General features: G+C 44.2%; 1 protein-coding gene across 1 annotated transcript; it reads left to right on the forward strand.

Annotated features, from left to right (window-relative positions):
• Nucleotides 1–657: 657 nt before the first annotated feature.
• On the forward strand, nt 658–17,826 carry MSH6 (mutS homolog 6). Its single transcript, XM_014962429.1, has 9 exons — nt 658–860; nt 3,518–3,699; nt 5,417–7,958; nt 9,394–9,659; nt 11,490–11,607; nt 13,629–13,718; nt 14,460–14,614; nt 15,058–15,257; nt 17,613–17,826. Exons 1-9 carry the CDS (start codon nt 701–703, stop codon nt 17,692–17,694), a joined length of 3,795 nt encoding a protein of 1,264 aa, XP_014817915.1. The 5' UTR covers nt 658–700; the 3' UTR covers nt 17,695–17,826.
• Nucleotides 17,827–17,853: the final 27 nt, after the last annotated feature.

Genomic DNA, 17,853 nt, shown 5'->3' on the forward strand with positions numbered 1-17,853 from the left:
GGGGAGTGGGACTAGATGATCTCTAGACGTCCCTTCCAACTCCAACAGTTCTCTGATTCTCTTTAGGTGCCCTGTCGAGAATTAGTCTCTACAGGAAAACTTGCATTGGTTACCTAGGTTGACAGATCATAATACGTGGTCTGCAATCATTTTCTTTTAGTTAATATCTGGTTGGACCCAGTTATTACTCTCTCCCCGTCCCTTAAGAAATCCACTAAGAGGCTGGTTACATGTGGCTGTAGGTGGCCATGCTTGAGCAGGGGGGTTGGACAAGGTGACCGCCAAAGGCCCCTTCTGACCTCAACCAGAATTCTGGGACTATGAAGGTCTATCATAGAATTGTCTAGGTTGGAAGGGACCTTTCAGGTCATCGAGTCCAGCCATCAACCTGATACTGACATAAGCCATCACTAAACCATGTCGCTCAGTGCCACATCCAGTGTGAAGGTCTGGTAGAACCTGGAGGAGCAAATCCAAAAAGCTGAAAGCGATGTAGATAGTGACGTAGAAGGGCTCTGTAATCCAGGTTGCACTACCTAAAAGCCTTCCAAGACCTTCAGTGTGCAAGCTGCTCAGAAGCAGTGTGCAGTTACATTTACGAAAAGAGCTCGTTTAAATGTTTATGTTTCTTAAATTACACATCTGTTGTCTTTGCAGTGTCTCCTGTGAGTATTCACCTGGTGACTTGGTCTGGGCCAAGATGGAAGGATATCCTTGGTGGCCGTGTCTCATATACAACCATCCGACCGAAAAAACAATAGTCAGAGGAAAAGGGAAATCCACTCGTATCCACGTCCAGTTTTTTGATGACAGCCCTACAAGGGGCTGGGTCAGTATTAAATACCTGAGGCCATATAAAGGTAAGAGATGCGAAATATGCCACTTGTTTTGGAAAAAACAGGCATGGAGTATAGGGTGTGGCATTCTCCATAGAGAAAGAGCGGCAAAACCGAGATTAGTATTGAGCAGGAAAGAATTTAAGTTAGAGAAAGCAGGTTTTTGAGGGTTACAGGTGCATTTATTGTTATACAGTTGTTTAAGCATAAAGCACTAAACTCTCATGTTTATTAAATGAGAACACAAAGCTTGCTTATGTTTTAAAGTTTTTTTCCTTCATTTCTCCTATTGATATAAAAAAGATCTAAAAGAAAAATCCACTGTTTCAATTTTTAGCCCCAAAATCCTTAAATTATTAGGAATGTCGAATCCAATTTTTAAACAGCCATTTGGGAACTGCAGTTTGTCCAGAAGCAAAAAATTAAGCACAGGATATTAGGTAGCTAAAATTATTCTACTGCGGTATTAATTTCTTTTAAACAATGCAGTACTGCTTTGTTAATGAAAGATACATATATTGACAATTCAGAGTGTTTGTTAGGGTAGTGCTTGTAGTGACAGAGCAGAGATGGTGGTTGTCATTTTGAAGAAATTACTTAGCTAACTAAAAAAAATCAATTTTGTGTAATAAATCTCACCTTATTAATAATCATGATGTGGTTTCCTGTTTTATGATTTTACTGTTGCTGAAAACTGTAAATAGTTGGCTGTAAACTGTCACATGTAAATCATGTTGCTGTAAACTGTCTCGTTAGTCAAACAAGTACTTTGGGTGTAATACAGTATTTCTGATGCTCTGTAGTATTTGCTTATGATGTCATGCTATGTAAACTGAACTCAAACAGTTTCTTCCTTTTTTACAAGTCAAAGTTCCATCTCACATTATCGTGTAGTCATTTTTTTTTTCCTTGTTAATACTTAAGTGTACTGCACTTAAGCCATAGTTAGTTTTAATTTAAAATGGTAATGTTATTACCATAAATGTTAGCATAATTTAACTCAAGTGATTTGGTCCATGGCTTGTATGTATGTTTCCTGAAGGTATTTTAAAAGAATCAAATAGACTTTAACAGCTTGCAGTTGCACTTAGAAGCAAATACAGGTAAGGAGAATTGATCTGTTTACCAAAAAAAAAATTGCGGAAAAATAAGAAGTGTTAAAAATGTTTAAGAACAGAAACACCGGTCTATCCACAAGAAACGTGGTTGAACAGAGTAAAAATATTTAAAATACATGCTTTGCTTTTCAATTCAGCAAAAAGTGTCTTTGTATACAAAGTAAGAGGATCAGAGTCCTTGGGTAAGAAAATAGAGCAGTTTCTTACGTGGTGTGATTGATTGTAACCATAAATATCCACTTCTGACAGTTGGGCGCGCGAGTGGAGTTACATACAAGTTGGTTTAGTGACTATGCAGGTGTTGTACACTCGCGTATGCAGTTAAATTATATGATGAGGGGCTTTTTCCTGCCACTCTTAAATTGTCAATATTAAATGCAAAATATTTTTAGGTTGTCTCACTGCATTTGCAAGAGGGAACTGGAGGTCTGTTTTGTTAATGTGTTGCATTTCTGCTGGGGAAGCAGCTACTTGTAACTGCACGCTTTGCTACTGCCAGCTCAGAGAAACCACTGTGAAAAAGAACTCTTTTTGGCTTATTTCTGAGACAGTTGGCTTCCTCCAAAGTCAGCTCCTTTTTATCTGCCATTGACTGAGAGGCTGAAGCTTCAGTTAATTGCAGTGTTTGAAGGGATTCGCAAGAGGGGATGTAAGGAAATATTCAAGCAGATACTGCTGTCCTATACAACCAGCTAAAATTGTAAGAGCAGAAAAAGGAATTGCCCTTCCCCATCTATAGTGTACGTCCCCCTTCTTTCTTTCCCCAAGTTGAATATATAATATGTTATACATACCATTTACTTTTTCAGCACGGCATTAAGCTGAACCTCAGCATCTTTTAAGGACCCTTTCTAGAAATCAGTCTGTAGGCTTGGTTGGCTTTGGTTTTGTGTTTATGGGCAGGTAGCGGAAGGAGGAACCGTGGTGCTGAAGGGATATGAAAGAGGATAAGGGAATAGTGCAGTTATTAATAGTAGGCTTTGCTTGATACCCTGCGGTGTCAGGGTAAATTGGTGGTGTGACTGGTGATATGCTAATCTGGCTAACGGGTTGGTGTTGGGTCTGGATGCCTTGCTGCACCTGGAGGAGCAGTTTGAACGGCCAACAGAGCTTTAGCCAAGAGGTCTGTCACAGATGACTGATGCCCATAACTTTATGGTTGAACTTACCTATGGTTGCTAAAATAGCTGTGTGGTCTCATTCAGTGGTGCTGCACTACTAGTGTGAAGTCTTGCTTTTCAGTAGTGTGAGGGTGTTTAGAGCTTAGCTTAGAAGTACTCAGAGGTGGTAATGAGTTAGAGAAACAGAAGCAATTCTTCAAGTGTTCATGTACTGGGGAGGCAGTTAATTTGTGAGCATTTAGATTTTCTCTAGGAGTAGTTTATCAGGCTGAAGGAGCGATGGGTTGCTGTATTCAAGATGTACTGAGAAGGTACTGGTAACAACATGGAATGTTAGATAATTATATTAGTTGTCTGAATACGTTTAAAAGAACACTAACTAGAGGACTGGCTAAATACTAGGCTAACTTCAGTTTCTGACAAATTATTTATGGTTTTACAGGTTCATCAGATGGGGAGACGGGGAAGGGAGGTATGTTTTATAGCACAAAGCCTGAAATTAAAAGAGCAATGGTGCTAGCAGACGAGGCAATGAGTAAAGATAAAACTAAGCGGCTTGAACTGGCAGTATGCAGTGAACCTTCAGACACAGAGGAGGAGGAAGAGGAGGAGGAGGAAACAGAGGTAAGATTTTTCTTATTTGCTGTCGTTTTCAGAAATAATGCTAGAACTTAGAAACTTTCTCTTGGAATTAAGCATGGAGTATCCTGCGATTCCCTGGTAGAGTAATCACAGCTTATCTGCTCTTTAAACATGCATGCATATGGATCCATGTGGTGTTGGTTTTTTTGCTGCTTCTGTGTTATCAGGTCATATGGTGGTCTCACCTTTTCTAGTTGGAAAGACAAGTCTAATATCTCTCTGGTGTTCTGTGTGGTAAGGACTGACCTTAGAAGTTACTTAACTACTCTAGCTCTCTTCATTGATCACTCCCTGGGTAACCAAGGTGACCCACTTTCTTATTCATAAAGTAATTTTTTTTTCTGGTGCATCCTTTTAGCTTCTCTATCTGCTATTCATATTCCAAGTTCCCCTAAGTTCAATCTGAAGTTTTAATATGTCATAATGTAGAGATTTCTATCTTTGTTAGTATTCATCTTAAGGCATTAAATTGGATTTTTGGAGCCTGCCCTCATCTCGTAGCATAGCACTAAAATACAAATTCTTGTATGGTTAACATCAATCTATTGGCAGGGTACCTAAAAAGAGATCTTTTATTGTGCTGTATTGGCGTTGTATTGTGAATGATTCAAACGTTATTTCAGTACCACTGTGTGTGTTGTAATAGATTCCTTTGGAAAGCAATGGTATGAGGAAACTGTGGACGGGATAGTGGTTTTCCTTACCTCCTCAGTGTGGCCCATCTCCTCTCTCTCCACCGTGACATTGCCCTGGGACACAGGTGCCACTCCAAGCATCGTGTCACATTCGTGGCACAAGTGCAGTGGGCACTGACACTTTGTACTCACAGCAGTCCCTCCGCTCCAGTGCTGGAGTTCTTGAAGTTTCAAGCTGAAAAGGCAAATAATGAATTTTCTTTTCTTGTGGAGGCCCCATCCCTGGAGGGGTTCAAGGCCAGGCTGGATGGGGCTTGGAGCAACCTGGTCTGGTGGGAGGTGTCCCTGCCCATGGCAGGGGGGTTGGAACTGGATGGTCTTTAAGGTCCCTTCCAACCCAAACCATTCTGTGATTTTATGCACAATCATCTTGAAGGTCACTATAAGGTAGTATGTTTCTAAGTGGAAATAGGCAGTTTAAAAATATATAAAAATCATGGGCTAAACTCAACATAGGCTGGTACTGAAAGGCTGCAAAACCCCATCATGTTTCTGATATAAGTCAGCAGGAAAAAAATAACAACATAGTTAGCTTATGGAGGTGTTTTCCTTTGTGCTAAATTCATATACCATATGCCTTTTGTCCAGTTGCATAGAGTTAGCCTGTGGAGGTGTTTTCCTTTGTGCTGAATTCATATACCATATGCCTTTTGTCCAGTTTAAATGTGTTGTTCATCAGCACCACTTATGCAAAGTAGTGAATGAGGCTGTAAAGAATGCAAAGAGGGGTAATTATGCTACTGGCCAGTAGCAGTTTGTTATCCACAAAAAAAATTAAATTCAGTGAAGGCATGTGGAATTGGCTGTGGCTCTGCTGTCTCTTGCTTCAGGTGTCATATAGCTACCACATTATTGCACGGTTTTGCGCTTCTTAAAATTTAAATTGAGTGAAGGCAAGTGGAATTGGCTGTGGCTGTGCTGTCTCTTGCTTCAGGTGTCATAGCTACCGCATTATTGCACGGTTTTGCGCTTCTTAAAATAAAATAATGTCCTTTTTCCAGCAGATGAGTGAAAGTGCCTCAGGCAACAGTGAGGACTGCAATAGCGAGGAGGATGTGAAGAGTAATAAGCGAGCGGCCAACAGGGAAAGTGCCATCAAAGCCAAAAGAAGACGAGTGCTGGACTCTGACAGCGATCACGATGGCTCTGATGTAGAGTTCAAGCCGGACGCCAAGGAAGGGGCGAGCAGTGAGGAGGCCAGCAGTGGGGTGGATGAAAACGAATCCTCCGACGCGGAGACGGATGCAGAGAGCGTCGCAGAAAGCCCCGTAAAAGTCCCTTCTAAACGAAAGAGAAAAGAGAGAAACAAGCCTGCTAAGAGGAGTAGCTTGGAGAACGACCGTTCTGAAGCACCCAAAAGAGCAGCGACGGTTTCTTTAGAAGCCAAGTCGAAGCTGACGTCGTTTGCGGCGCCCGAAAGTTTTGAATCTCAAGCCAACTCTTGTGGGGGAGGCGGCGGTGGCTTCGCGGCCTGGGAACACGAGAAGCTTGATTGGCTGCAGGAAGGGAAGAGGAAAGATGCGCGCAGGAAACGGCAGGGTGACCCCGATTACGACCCCTGCACTCTCTATGTCCCCGAGGACTATCTCAACAAATGCACGCCAGGAATGCGGAGGTGGTGGCAGCTCAAAAGCCAGAACTTCGACGCGGTGATCTTCTACAAGGTCGGAAAATTCTATGAGTTGTATCACATGGATGCTGTCACCGGCGTCAATGAGTTGGGCCTGATCTTTATGAAGGGTACTTGGGCCCATTCGGGTTTTCCAGAAACTGCCTTTGGCAGGTTCTCTGATGTTCTAGTGCAGAAGGGCTACAAGGTGGCCCGTGTTGAGCAAACAGAAACTCCTGAAATGATGGAGACGCGCTACAAGGCGATGGCTCACCCGACAAAATTTGACAAGGTTGTCCGCAGAGAAATATGTCGCATCATCACCAAAGGAACACAGACTTACAGCGTTCTGGACTGTGATCCCTCTGAGAACCATAACAAGTACCTGCTGTGCGTGAAGGAAAAAGAAGACTCCTCTGGCCAACGTGTTTATGGGGTCTGCTTTGTTGACACGTCGGTGGGGAAGTTCTTTGTAGGCCAGTTCTCGGATGACCGGCACTGTTCCAGGTTTAGGACTTTAGTAGCTCATTACACTCCCGTGCAGGTGCTGTACGAGAAGGGGAACCTCTCTGTGGACACACAGAAGATACTGAAGGGCTCGCTCATTTCTTGCATTCAGGAAGGGCTGATCTCTGGTTCCCAGTTCTGGAATGCATCTAAAACACTAAAAGTCCTTCTTGAAGAAGGATATTTCCAGGAGAGTCAGAACTCTGAAAACGGATGTTCTCTGCCTTCTGTGATCAAATCTCTGACTTCAGAGAGTGACTCGCTGGGATTAACTCCTGGTGAACACAGTGAATTAGCTTTGTCAGCTCTCGGGGGATGTGTCTTCTATCTCAAGAAATGTCTGATCGATCAGGAGCTGTTATCGCTGGCAAACTTTGAGGAGTACGTCCCTGTGGATGTCGACACTGCAAAAACCATGAGTTCGAGTAGTTTCTTTGCCAAAACTGACCAGCGGATGGTGCTGGATGGGGTCACCCTGATGAACCTGGAAGTCCTGCAGAACGGAACCAACGGAACCATAGAAGGAACTTTGTTGGAAAGGATCGATTCTTGTTGTACACCCTTTGGGAAGCGACTCCTGAAACAGTGGCTCTGCGCTCCACTCTGTAATCCTAAATCCATCAACGATCGTTTGGATGCTGTCGAGGACCTTCTGGCGGTGCCCCATAAAATGTCAGAAGTGAGCGAGCACTTGAAGAAACTTCCTGACCTTGAAAGGCTGCTCAGCAAAATTCACAGTATTGGGTCGCCGCTGAAGAGTCAGAACCATCCCGACAGCAGGGCCATCTTCTACGAAGAAATCAAATACAGCAAAAAGAAAATTGCTGACTTTTTGTCTGCGCTGGAGGGGTTTAAGGTGATGAATGAAATTGTCGACGTCATGGAAGAAGTTGCTGGTGACTTCAAATCTAAAGTCCTTAAGCAGCTGGTCACCCGCAAAGCCAAAAATCCAGACGGCCGCTTCCCAGACTTGAGCGCGGAGCTGAAAAGGTGGGATACTGCTTTTGACCATAACCAGGCTCGAAAGACAGGAGTGATTACTCCAAAGGCGGGGTTTGACCCCGATTATGATAAAGCACTACAAGATATTAAAGCCGTCGAGGAAGATCTCCACAAGTACTTGGACAAGCAACGCAAACTGCTCGGGTTCAAATCCGTGCTGTACTGGGGGGCGGGCAAAAACCGGTACCAAATGGAGATACCCGAAAGTGTAATATCACGTAATTTGCCCGAGGAGTACGAACTGAAGTCCACCAGGAAGGGGTATAAACGTTACTGGACCAAGGAGATCGAGAAGATGCTGGCTGCCATGGTGAACGCCGAAGAGCGCAGGGACGCGGCGCTGAAAGACTGTATGAGGCGGCTGTTCTACAACTTCGATAAGAACAGCAAGGACTGGCAGACAGCGGTGGAATGCATCGCCGTGCTAGGTAAGAGGCCTTGTCAGAGGGCCTGGAGCACCTCTGCTGAGAGGACAGGCTGAGAGAGTTGGGGTTGTTCAGCCTGGAGAAGGCTCCAGGGAGACCTTAGAGCCCCTTCCAGTCCCTAAAGGGGCTACAGGAGAGATGGGGAGGGACTCTGGTTCAGAGGGGAGCTGTAGGATGAGGGGTAATGGTTTTAAACTGAAAGAGGGGAGATTTAGATGAGATCTGAGGAAGAAATTCTTTCCTGTGAGGGTGGTGAGACACTGGAACAGGTTGCTCAGAGAAGCTGTGGTTGCCCCATCCCTGGAGGTGTTCAAGGCCAGGCTGGATGGGGCCTTGGAGCAACCTGGTCTGGTGGGAGGTATCAGGGGGTTGGAACTCCGTGATTTTTAAGGTCCTTTCAACCCCAAACTATTCTATGATTCTTCATTTTGACATACAGTAAAAATACTCTTGTAAAAAGTGGATGATGAAATCTGATCTGGATAAAGCATAAAAGGCTTGTTTGTTGCCAACCCTTAACCTGAATTTTAAAAACTCCAATTGCAATAACAGCACTGATAATTGACAATCATCACCTGTTTACCTTCCTGTCAGTAAATGGCACAACAGTTGCTGGGTCTGGATGTTTGCAGGCTCGCTCTCCGTCCCCGTTGCGTGATGGTAGGTGTGCTGTGGGGTGTTCCTTGCAGCTCAGCGTAGCCTGGTGGGACTCCTGCTGCTTCTGGGAATCTCGTGTAGGGATTAGTAACTTCTCATTAAATGAAGACAGCAATGCACAATCATCTCCTTTCCATCTGGGTCGGTTGCTTTATCATAGAATCATAGAATCTTTCTCAGCAGCCTTTAAAAATAAAAAGAATGATTGTTGTCGCTGCCTTGAAGAAGGTAGTCTGGTAGGAAGACTTCTCCAGATCTTCTGGGGTAGAAGAGTCTCCTGTATCCCTGGTGTCGTGCTGCTGCTCTCTGCTAGGCAAACAAAATTTTAATATTTATATAAATTTATTCTGGCAGCTTTCAAGCACTAGTGTGATTCTTAACCAAGTAATTCACCGTCACAGAAGCCTGTTTCCTCCTTACTTATCTTGTTCCAAATTAAAAAACAAAGCAAGAAAAGAATATTTTATACATGTACATTAAAAAAGAAAACAGCTTTTGAAATTAAATGATGCGGATTTTCAGGATTTTTAAACTGAAAACTAGAGGGGAGGATTTTTAATCTGACATGAGTAGAAATCTGGAAGGAATGAAGAAAGACGTGGGTATCCCCACCTTTTACTTCTTGTTCTGGAGTGCTTCTTGGGTGCTTTCCTTACAGGAAAAGGGAATGGAAATGGAAAATAGTGTTTACAAAAATGCTATTTGATGAGTAAATGCATTCCAGTGAAAGAAGAAAGAAAGGTGAAAGTGTCACTTACTGGAATTTCTCTTAATCTTCCAGATGTCTTGATGTCCCTTGCCAACTACAGTCAAGATGGTGACGGACCCCTCTGCCGACCTGTAATCCTGCTGCCTGGGGAGAGTGCTCCTCCCTTCCTGGAGCTTAAAAACTCCCGCCATCCCTGCATTACAAAGACTTTCTTTGGGGATGATTTTATCCCTAACGACATCGTGATAGGCAGCACAGATGACGACGGCGGTAGCGACGCTTCCTGTGTGTTAGTGACTGGCCCCAACATGGGTGGCAAATCCACGCTGATGAGACAGGTGAGGTGGTCTGGAGAACAAGTCCTATGAGGAGAGGCTGAGGGAACTGGGCGTGTTTAGTTTGGAGAAGAGGAGGCTGAGGGAAGACCTCATTGCCCTCTACAACTACCTGAAAGGAGGGTGTAGAGAGGCAGGGGTTGGCCTCTTCTCCCAAAGGACAAATGACAAGACCAGAGGAAATGGTCTGAAGTTGGGGCAGGGGAGATTTAGATTAGATATTAGAAAGAATTACTTTACTGAGAGAGTGGTCAGGCACTGGAACAGCCTGCCCAGGGAGGTGGTGGAGTCACCATCCCTGGAGGTATTTGAGAAACGTGTAGATGTGGCACTTCAGGGCATGCTCTAGTGCCCAAGGTTATTGGTTTATGGTGAGGTGTTGAGTGTGGGGTTTAGTTGGTGGGTGCGGTGTTTTTGGTGGGCGTTTGGTGTGGTGTGGTTTTTTTGGGTTTTTTGGTGGTTTTTTTGGGGTTTTGTTTTGTTGTTTTTTGTGTGGTTGGACTCGATGATCTCAGAGGTCCCTTCCAACCACTAAGATTCTGTGATTCTGTGACTGTCTGCGTAGGATGGAATCTTCCAGAGTCCCTCTGTGTTTTACAGAAAGGAGTTGCATGACCTGACTATTCCTCTATGTCAAAGGAGGTCCCAGCAGTGGTCTTTGGCAGCAATTACACTAAAAAAACCAAAAAATAATCTGGTAGAAAACAGCTGTGTTTAGTAGATTTTCTCCTTTTGCCTCCTTCAGTGAGGAATGAGTTTTATTTCTTTTACGAGAGATGGCTGGGGGGGGAAAAAGGGATAGAGAATCTTTTCTCTTTTTCAAGTGGCCTTATCTAGGACTGAGCATCACGTGGCCAAAGATGCTTCTGCGGGTTGAACAAGATGACAATAGAGCTTGGTGGCAACTGGGAAAGCAAGAGGGAGTTTGCTTTCACAGCACTGCTTGCTGTGGTCAGCTGTGTTGGTTTGAAGGCTTTCAGAGCAGCTTAGTCCGAGGTGGGGATTATGCTGCTGCAGCCTGGAGCTGCTAAAGCAGTAGGAAGCTTTATGTATTCAAGCCAGCAGTGTGCCCAGGTGGCCAAGAAAGCCAACAGCATCCTGGCCTGTATCAGGAACAGCGTGGCGAGTAGGGCCTGAGAGGTGATTGTCCCCCTGTACTGGGCACTGGTGAGGCCTCACCTTGAGTACTGTGTCCAGTTTTGGGCCCCTTACCATAAAAAAGACATTGAGGTGCTGGAGCGGGTCCAGAGAAGGGCGACAAAGATGGTGAGGGGTCTGGAGAATAAGTCTTATGAGGAGAGGCTGAGGGAGCTGGGGTTATTCAGCCTGGAGAAGAGGAGGCTGAGGGGAGACCTTATCGCGCTCTACAACTACCTGAAAGGAGGGTGTAGAGAGGTGGGGGTTGGTCTCTTTTCTCAAGTCACAGGCGACAGGACGAGAGGAAATGGCCTCAAGTTGCACCAGGGGAGGCTCAGGCTGGATATTAGGAAAAATTTTTCACTGAAAGGGTTATCAGACATTGGGCTGCCCAGGGAGGTGGTTGAGGCCCCATCCCTGGAGGTGTTCAAAAGCCGGGTTGATGTAGTGCTGGGAGGTATGGTTTAGTGATGATGCTCCTTGTTTGTTGTGTGGGTGTTCATTTTTGTCAGTTAGGTTGACGGTTGGACAAGATGATCTTTAAGGTCCCTTCCAACCTAGAAGATTCTGTGATTCTGTCTTTGTTTTAGGGGGGAAATAAAATGTCATTCTCTCGTTCCCTGCGTGGAAGTGAAGCTCCACAAGCGTGTAGTAAAAAAGATGAATGATGTGACTGTTGTAATGTCTGTCCTGCAGGCTGGTCTCCTGGTTATAATGGCACAGCTGGGATGTTACGTGCCCGCTGAAGCCTGCAGGCTGACACCCATCGACAGGGTGTTCACCAGGCTGGGCGCCTCGGACAGAATCATGGCGGGTGAGTTGGTGAAACCCCAGCTGGGAGTTTCTCTTCTTGCTTCGAGGGGCAGGTTGGAAAGGGATGGTCTGATTTTTGCAGGGAGAAAGAGCTGAGCAACTAATTCCGTGCCTCTTTGTTTGGAGTAGAAACAGGAGTGTGGTTACACTTCGTTCATTTGATAAGCTTGTCCTCCGTTATTTTTTGACAGACACGTAGGATCACTTTTTAATTAATTTTAACATTAAAAGCCTGCCCTCCAGCTGGATGCAAGTCTGAGGAATATAATTTTGGATATTGCAGTTGTGTTCTGCTTCCGTAGGTATCTCTTCCTGTTCTGCAACAGGACAGTGATGTTCAGGTAGAGGAGTTGGTTTTGGATCTTCTCCCAAGCACAGCTAGTGCTTGGGAGAAGGTCCAAAACCAACTCCTCTACCTGTTTCAATCAGAACACCCACCTTATGTCTGAAAGCTGATTTCTCAGACAATAAAAGGGCAATTCTTGTGGGTATTTTGTCAGTTCAGTGGAGAGAAAGACAGAAGTGGAGGAGAACCCAGCTGGGACTGGAAAATTCTACCTGTGGTGGTTGGCAAAGTGTCACAGGGCTGGAAAAACCAAGTATTTTTTGTGGTAAGAAGAGCAGGATCACAGCTCATTTAAGGGGGGCACTGATTTTCTGTGGTCTTTCTGCTGAAAAACGTGGGTCAGTGAGTATGAAAGGAGTTCAGGCTGCTGAGCGTGGTGCACAGAAGGAATTTGGAAATGAATCATTCAGAGTTCTTAATTAAAAAAAAAATAATAATAATACTTGCACTTCCCCAAATCAAGGCTTTTCTTTGCGGCTGGAGAATTTTATTAAGGCTTTCTTTGCCCGGCTGTTTTCATTTTGTTTAACTGTAAAAAACCAATTTTAATGGAAGAAGTATTTATGGTAGAAATAAAAACTACTCTTTCTGCAAGGGGGTAGGGGGGGCAGGTGTCTAGAAAAATGTGTCATTTTCAGCTCAGAGATATTCTTTTCTCTTCTAAACATGTACACAAATGTTTTTAACGTCTCACATTGTGAGGCTGAGCATTGGATTTTCCAGTGTGTAAAGTGAAAGTGCAGCTGAATTTGTCCCATGGCAGTCACTTCTTACTGGATGTCAGCAGGACTCTTGTGAAGAACATTTTAACTAATATAATTTTTAAATTGCCTGTGAAATTTTAGTGGTTAATATTTTTAAATAGCTATTCCTAAACATTGTTAAAAACCATAGTCAAGTCCTGGAAATTTCTTTAAATAAATGCAGAAAATCAGGATTGCTGGATGCTGCTTATGTTGGAAAAATGGTGTTAGAGCCTGAGTGTGGGAAGTAAATACTTCTCTGCTCTGAAATCACATTAATTGCTGCTTGTAATCTGCTAAAAAAAACAGTTTCAGGTCAGAATTTCAAGCTTTGTGTTATCTGGTACCCGGAACTCCTGCGGGATGGTCAGTCCTGAGCAGCAGTATCTTTCTTTTGCTATATTTCACTCCAGCACAGCCTTAGTTATCTGAATAATTCATTACCTTATGCCATCAACAACCAAACCAGTAAATCTGGTCTCTTAAGGCTTGTATTTTTATTTTTTTTTTAAGATTTTCTTGCTTTTCCACCCTGGAGAGCCGCACACCCCAGGCTGCCTTGTGTATTTAAGAGAAGGGACAAAAGATTGTGCCCAGCTCGAATCCTTTGTGCCCCTCTCTTTGTCCAGCTGACAAAAAATATGAAAAGGACTATTCAAAGTAGACAGATATGGTGGCCTAAAACTTAAGATACTTAATTAATTATATTTGTGACTGTACTCTTGCTCTTTAAGGAACCAAACCGTGATTTTTCTGGCAAAGGGGACCCCACCATTTTCATGCTGGAAGAAAGCCTTATGTTTTTGTTGATGATTAGTTTGCTCTGGAGCTTCATTTTAGCTTGACTGAGGCTGAGTGCAGATTCAGTGGGGTTTGAGTTGTGCTTTTCGGATCTTTTTGACTAATCCTTCGTGTCTCTTGTTTCTTTTAAAGGTGAAAGTACCTTCTTTGTTGAGCTGAGCGAGACTTCCAGCATCCTCCAGCACGCAACACAGCACTCCCTTGTTCTTGTGGATGAACTGGGTAATTAGCCCATTTGGTAATAGATGGGAATTAAATCCCAGATTAAAGACTGGCTGCTGGGCAGCAACCAAGTGCACAGGAGTAATTCATCTTAATGTTGCTACTGTTTTAACTGCTCAGTAGCTATGTAAATCTCTCTTTAAAAAAACATGGTTTTTTTAGGTGCCCTGGAAACTAATACAACCCCCCCCAAATTGTTATTGGCCTATTTCTGGCTGAGTTTTCCTTGGCAATTAATTGCAGCAAACCTTGAGCGAGTCTCATATGAGCAGAAATGTCTTTTTCTGCAGCTCAAACCCCCCCCAAATTGTTATTGGCCTATTTCTGGCTGAGTTTTCCGTGGCAGTTAATTGCAGCAAACCTTGAACAAGTCTCAAATGAGCAGAAATGTCTTTTTCTGCAGCTCAGAAGGGAGTGTGACTGTCGTGGGGGCAAACAAGGCAAATTGATACGCAGTAAAACATTTATCTTTGTTTTTCTACTTCTTTTTCAGGCAGAGGGTGGCAGTTAATTGCAGCAAACCTTGAACAAGTCTCAAATGAGCAGAAATGTCTTTTTCTGCAGCTCAGAAGGGAGTGTGACTGTCGTGGGGGCAAATACCTTGGTCACTGCGCCCTGCTGCAGTGACGGCCACCAGCTTGCTGCCGTGTGGCCAGCTGCCACGTGAGGAGGAGGGGGGAAGAACAAAGCAAGGCAAATTGATAGGCAGCAAATATTTTTGTTTTTCTACTTCTTTTTCAGGCAGAGGGACAGCTACTTTTGACGGAACGGCCATCGCAAGCGCGGTTGTGAAGGAACTGGCGGAGAAAATCCGGTGCCGGACGCTGTTCTCCACACACTACCACTCCCTGGTGGAGGATCACGCACACACCGCGGCCGTGCGGCTCGGCCACATGGTACGTGTCCGTGGTACTTCCTCGTGGCAGGAAGATCACAATGATTCAGGTTGGAAGGGACCTTAAAGACCATCCACTTCAGGGACACCTCCCACCAGACCAGGTTGCTCCAAGCCCCATCCAGCCTGGCCTTGAACACCTCCAGGGATGGGGCAGCCACAGCTTCTCTGGGCAGCCTGTTCCAGTGTCTCACCACCCTCACAGCAAAGAATTTCTTCCCAACATCTCATCTAAATCTCCCCTCTTTCAGCTTAAAACCATTCCTCCTCATCCTATCACCCCACTCCCTGATCAAGAGCCCTCCCCAGCTCTCCTGTTGTGGCTGGCACATCTCCTGCCCAGCCTCACAGAGGGGTCCCAAGAACAGGAACAGATTATTTCATGCACTTTTTAGTCTAAAGGTGACTATTCCATGCACTGATTTGCAACTTAACTCTTTCTAGGCCTGCATGGTTGAAAACGAGAGTGAAGACCCAAGCCAGGAAACAATTACCTTCCTCTACAAGTTCATTGAAGGAGCGTGTCCCAAGAGCTACGGCTTCAACGCGGCGCGACTGGCCAATATTCCTGAGGAAGTTATTCAGAAGGGGCACAGAAAAGCTAAAGAGTTTGAAAAAGTGACCGTTTCACTGAGAGTATTTAGGTAAGGCCTCAGCTTATCGGTTTTTTCATCGCAGGTGTCCATCTGGAAATGGGGACAGGGGCTTTTCCTCCCAGTTATGTTCAATATTGACAAAAATAGTGGTATTTCACAAAGAGGGAGGGAGGGAAGCACTAAAACCCGACTGCAGGAGGGCAGAGGGGATGAGTAATGGGGTATTTTGCACCTCGGGTGGCTGTGCCAGTGTCTACATCTCCATTTGCTTGGAGGTTGCTGGGCTGAGCCCAAGGGAAGGGGTGTGTGAATGGGAGGGGCGCTGGGGGGGACAAGGTTTGGGTTGTACCAGACCCCTGAGTCTGTGGTTTCCTGTAGGTATCTCTGCCTGGTGGTGGACGGCGCAACACGCGACGCCGACGCCGTTCAGAAGCTCACGGCGATGATCAATCACCTGTGAGGAGATGATGATCAATCACCTGTGAGGAGATGATCCATCACCTGTGAGGAGACCAGCACCTCCCTCCGGGCAGCTTCTCAAAAAGGTGGTATCAGCCAACATTATGATCTAATAAACTTTATTTTTTAAAAATGACCATTTTTCCATTGTCTTTCCTAGGAAATTAAACCCTTTAATTCTTAACCTACCCTCTACATAATGGTTATTGAGTACTCCACAATATATTAAGTCTAGATGTTATGGTACATGCATACACTTTCAGGCTGTTGATTACCCACTGTCACCAATACACATAAATGGAAAAAAGCTATGAAACTGTATAGGGCTGTATATATACTTGTCTCAGCTTCATTAGAGCAGGAAATTGCTGTGATTTCCAGCAGGTTACGTTAAGTAAATGTCCAGACTGTTCAAAAAAAACTATGAACAGAGTAAAAGTACAAGACTGTTTTGAGGAGACTTTCTACCGTGTACTTTAAAACATAGTAAAATTTCATTCACAAAACTTTAGTTACATATGGGTACTTTGTTTTATAGTGCATTATAGTCTAGGAAGTCTCATTAAAACACTCGCTTTTGTTTGTTTCTGTCGTTTTTGTTAGGGTGGTTTGAGTACAGACTATTGCTGGGGCAGGGGAAGGAGATTATTCTAACTTCAGAGGACACCAGAAAAATTGCTGGATATAATTTAAGATTAGTGTTTTCTCTTTCATAGAAAGAACGTACATACTGGGACATGAGTACAGTTACAGCAAGTCTAGGTGTGCTAACAAAACAGGACACATTCAAGTACAATAAGAGTTGGGTTTTTTTTTTTTTGCTTGAAATTAGAAACAAACTACATGAGATTAAAGCATTAAAATCATATTTCTCAATCTGAATAAATGTTAAAAAATCAAAAAAAGAAATGCAGAAGTGCTAGCTCACGTTTTTTTTTTTTTGTGGGTTTTTTTTTGTGGTTTTTTTTTTTCTTTTTTTCTTTTTAACCATGTTACAAAAAGCAATTGGTACCCATGTCCATAAAGGCAGCAACAAAGAATGCTGCTTGTCTACAGAATAGTAACTACTGCAACTCGGACTGCGGCTCAATGCTACTTGTAAAAACACCAGCTCTCAGAAGTTGGTATCTGTACAAAATTGCAGCTTATTTTGTTTCGGTTTGTTGGTTTTTTTGTGTTTTTTTTTTTTTTTTTCACTTCTGTCCCTTCAAAGTCTTTGTTTTTATTGGTTGGTTTATTTTGTTGGTTGGTTTTTTTGTTTTGTTTGTTTTTACACAGTAATGCTAAAACGCCCAGTTCTGGTATCCTGAGTCAACATATTGCCACTTTCTTTTTTGGTAGGTTGAGCTCCATAGTGTCACCACCTCACACATCATCCGCTTTAACACAGTCTCTTTCTGCAGAAATGGGCAAGTAAAACTTCCTCCAAAAAAAGAAAAGGTTTGAACAGTTAGGAGATTAGAATGGCAGGACTTTCTTTCTGAAAGGAATTCAGTTGTGCTGCAATGTATTAGATTCTATAGGTGGAGCAGAGTCATATAGTGTATCTGTATCGTGCGTAGGCTCTCCGGCGAGCGTACAGGGGTTCGACAGCGTCCCAGCACCGCAGTCACAGAAAAACCTACAGAGAAAGAGAACTCTTTTAGTTTGTGCTGTTGGTTGTTTTGTGGGAAGGGCTGGAGGGAGGCTCTAGGAACCCACCTATCGTGTCTATGGTATTTCACAAAGAGGGAGGGAGGGAAGCACTAAAACCCGACTGCAGGAGGGCAGAGGGGATGAGTAATGGGGTATTTTGCACCTCGGGTGGCTGTGCCAGTGTCTACATCTCCATTTGCTTGGAGGTTGCTGGGCTGAGCCCAAGGGAAGGGGTGTGTGAATGGGAGGGGCGCTGGGGGGGACAAGGTTTGGGTTGTACCAGACCCCTGAGTCTGTGGTTTCCTGTAGGTATCTCTGCCTGGTGGTGGACGGCGCAACACGCGACGCCGACGCCGTTCAGAAACTCATGGAGATGATCAATCACCTGTGAGGAGATGATGATCAATCACCTGTGAGGAGATGATCCATCACCTGTGAGGAGACCAGCACCTCCCTCCGGGCAGCTTCTCAAAAAGGTGGTATCAGCCAACATTATGATCTAATAAACTTTATTTTTTAAAAACCCTCTGGGCGCCTTCTCAAAAAGGTG

This window comes from Calidris pugnax, unplaced genomic scaffold (assembly GCF_001431845.1).
Source record: "Calidris pugnax isolate Ruff unplaced genomic scaffold, ASM143184v1 scaffold147, whole genome shotgun sequence".
NCBI classification, from domain to species: Eukaryota; Metazoa; Chordata; class Aves; order Charadriiformes; family Scolopacidae; genus Calidris; species Calidris pugnax.

Excerpts from the sequence above, each read along its gene's own strand:
- MSH6 (XM_014962429.1), top strand. The coding sequence starts at position 701 with ATGGAAGGATATCCTTGGTGGCCGTGTCTCATATACAACCATCCGACC. Across the intron at positions 3,700-5,416 it reads AGGAGGAGGAGGAAACAGAG|ATGAGTGAAAGTGCCTCAGG; the intron begins GTAAGATTTTTC and ends TTTTTCCAGCAG. Across the intron at positions 9,660-11,489 it reads AATCCACGCTGATGAGACAG|GCTGGTCTCCTGGTTATAAT; the intron begins GTGAGGTGGTCT and ends TCTGTCCTGCAG.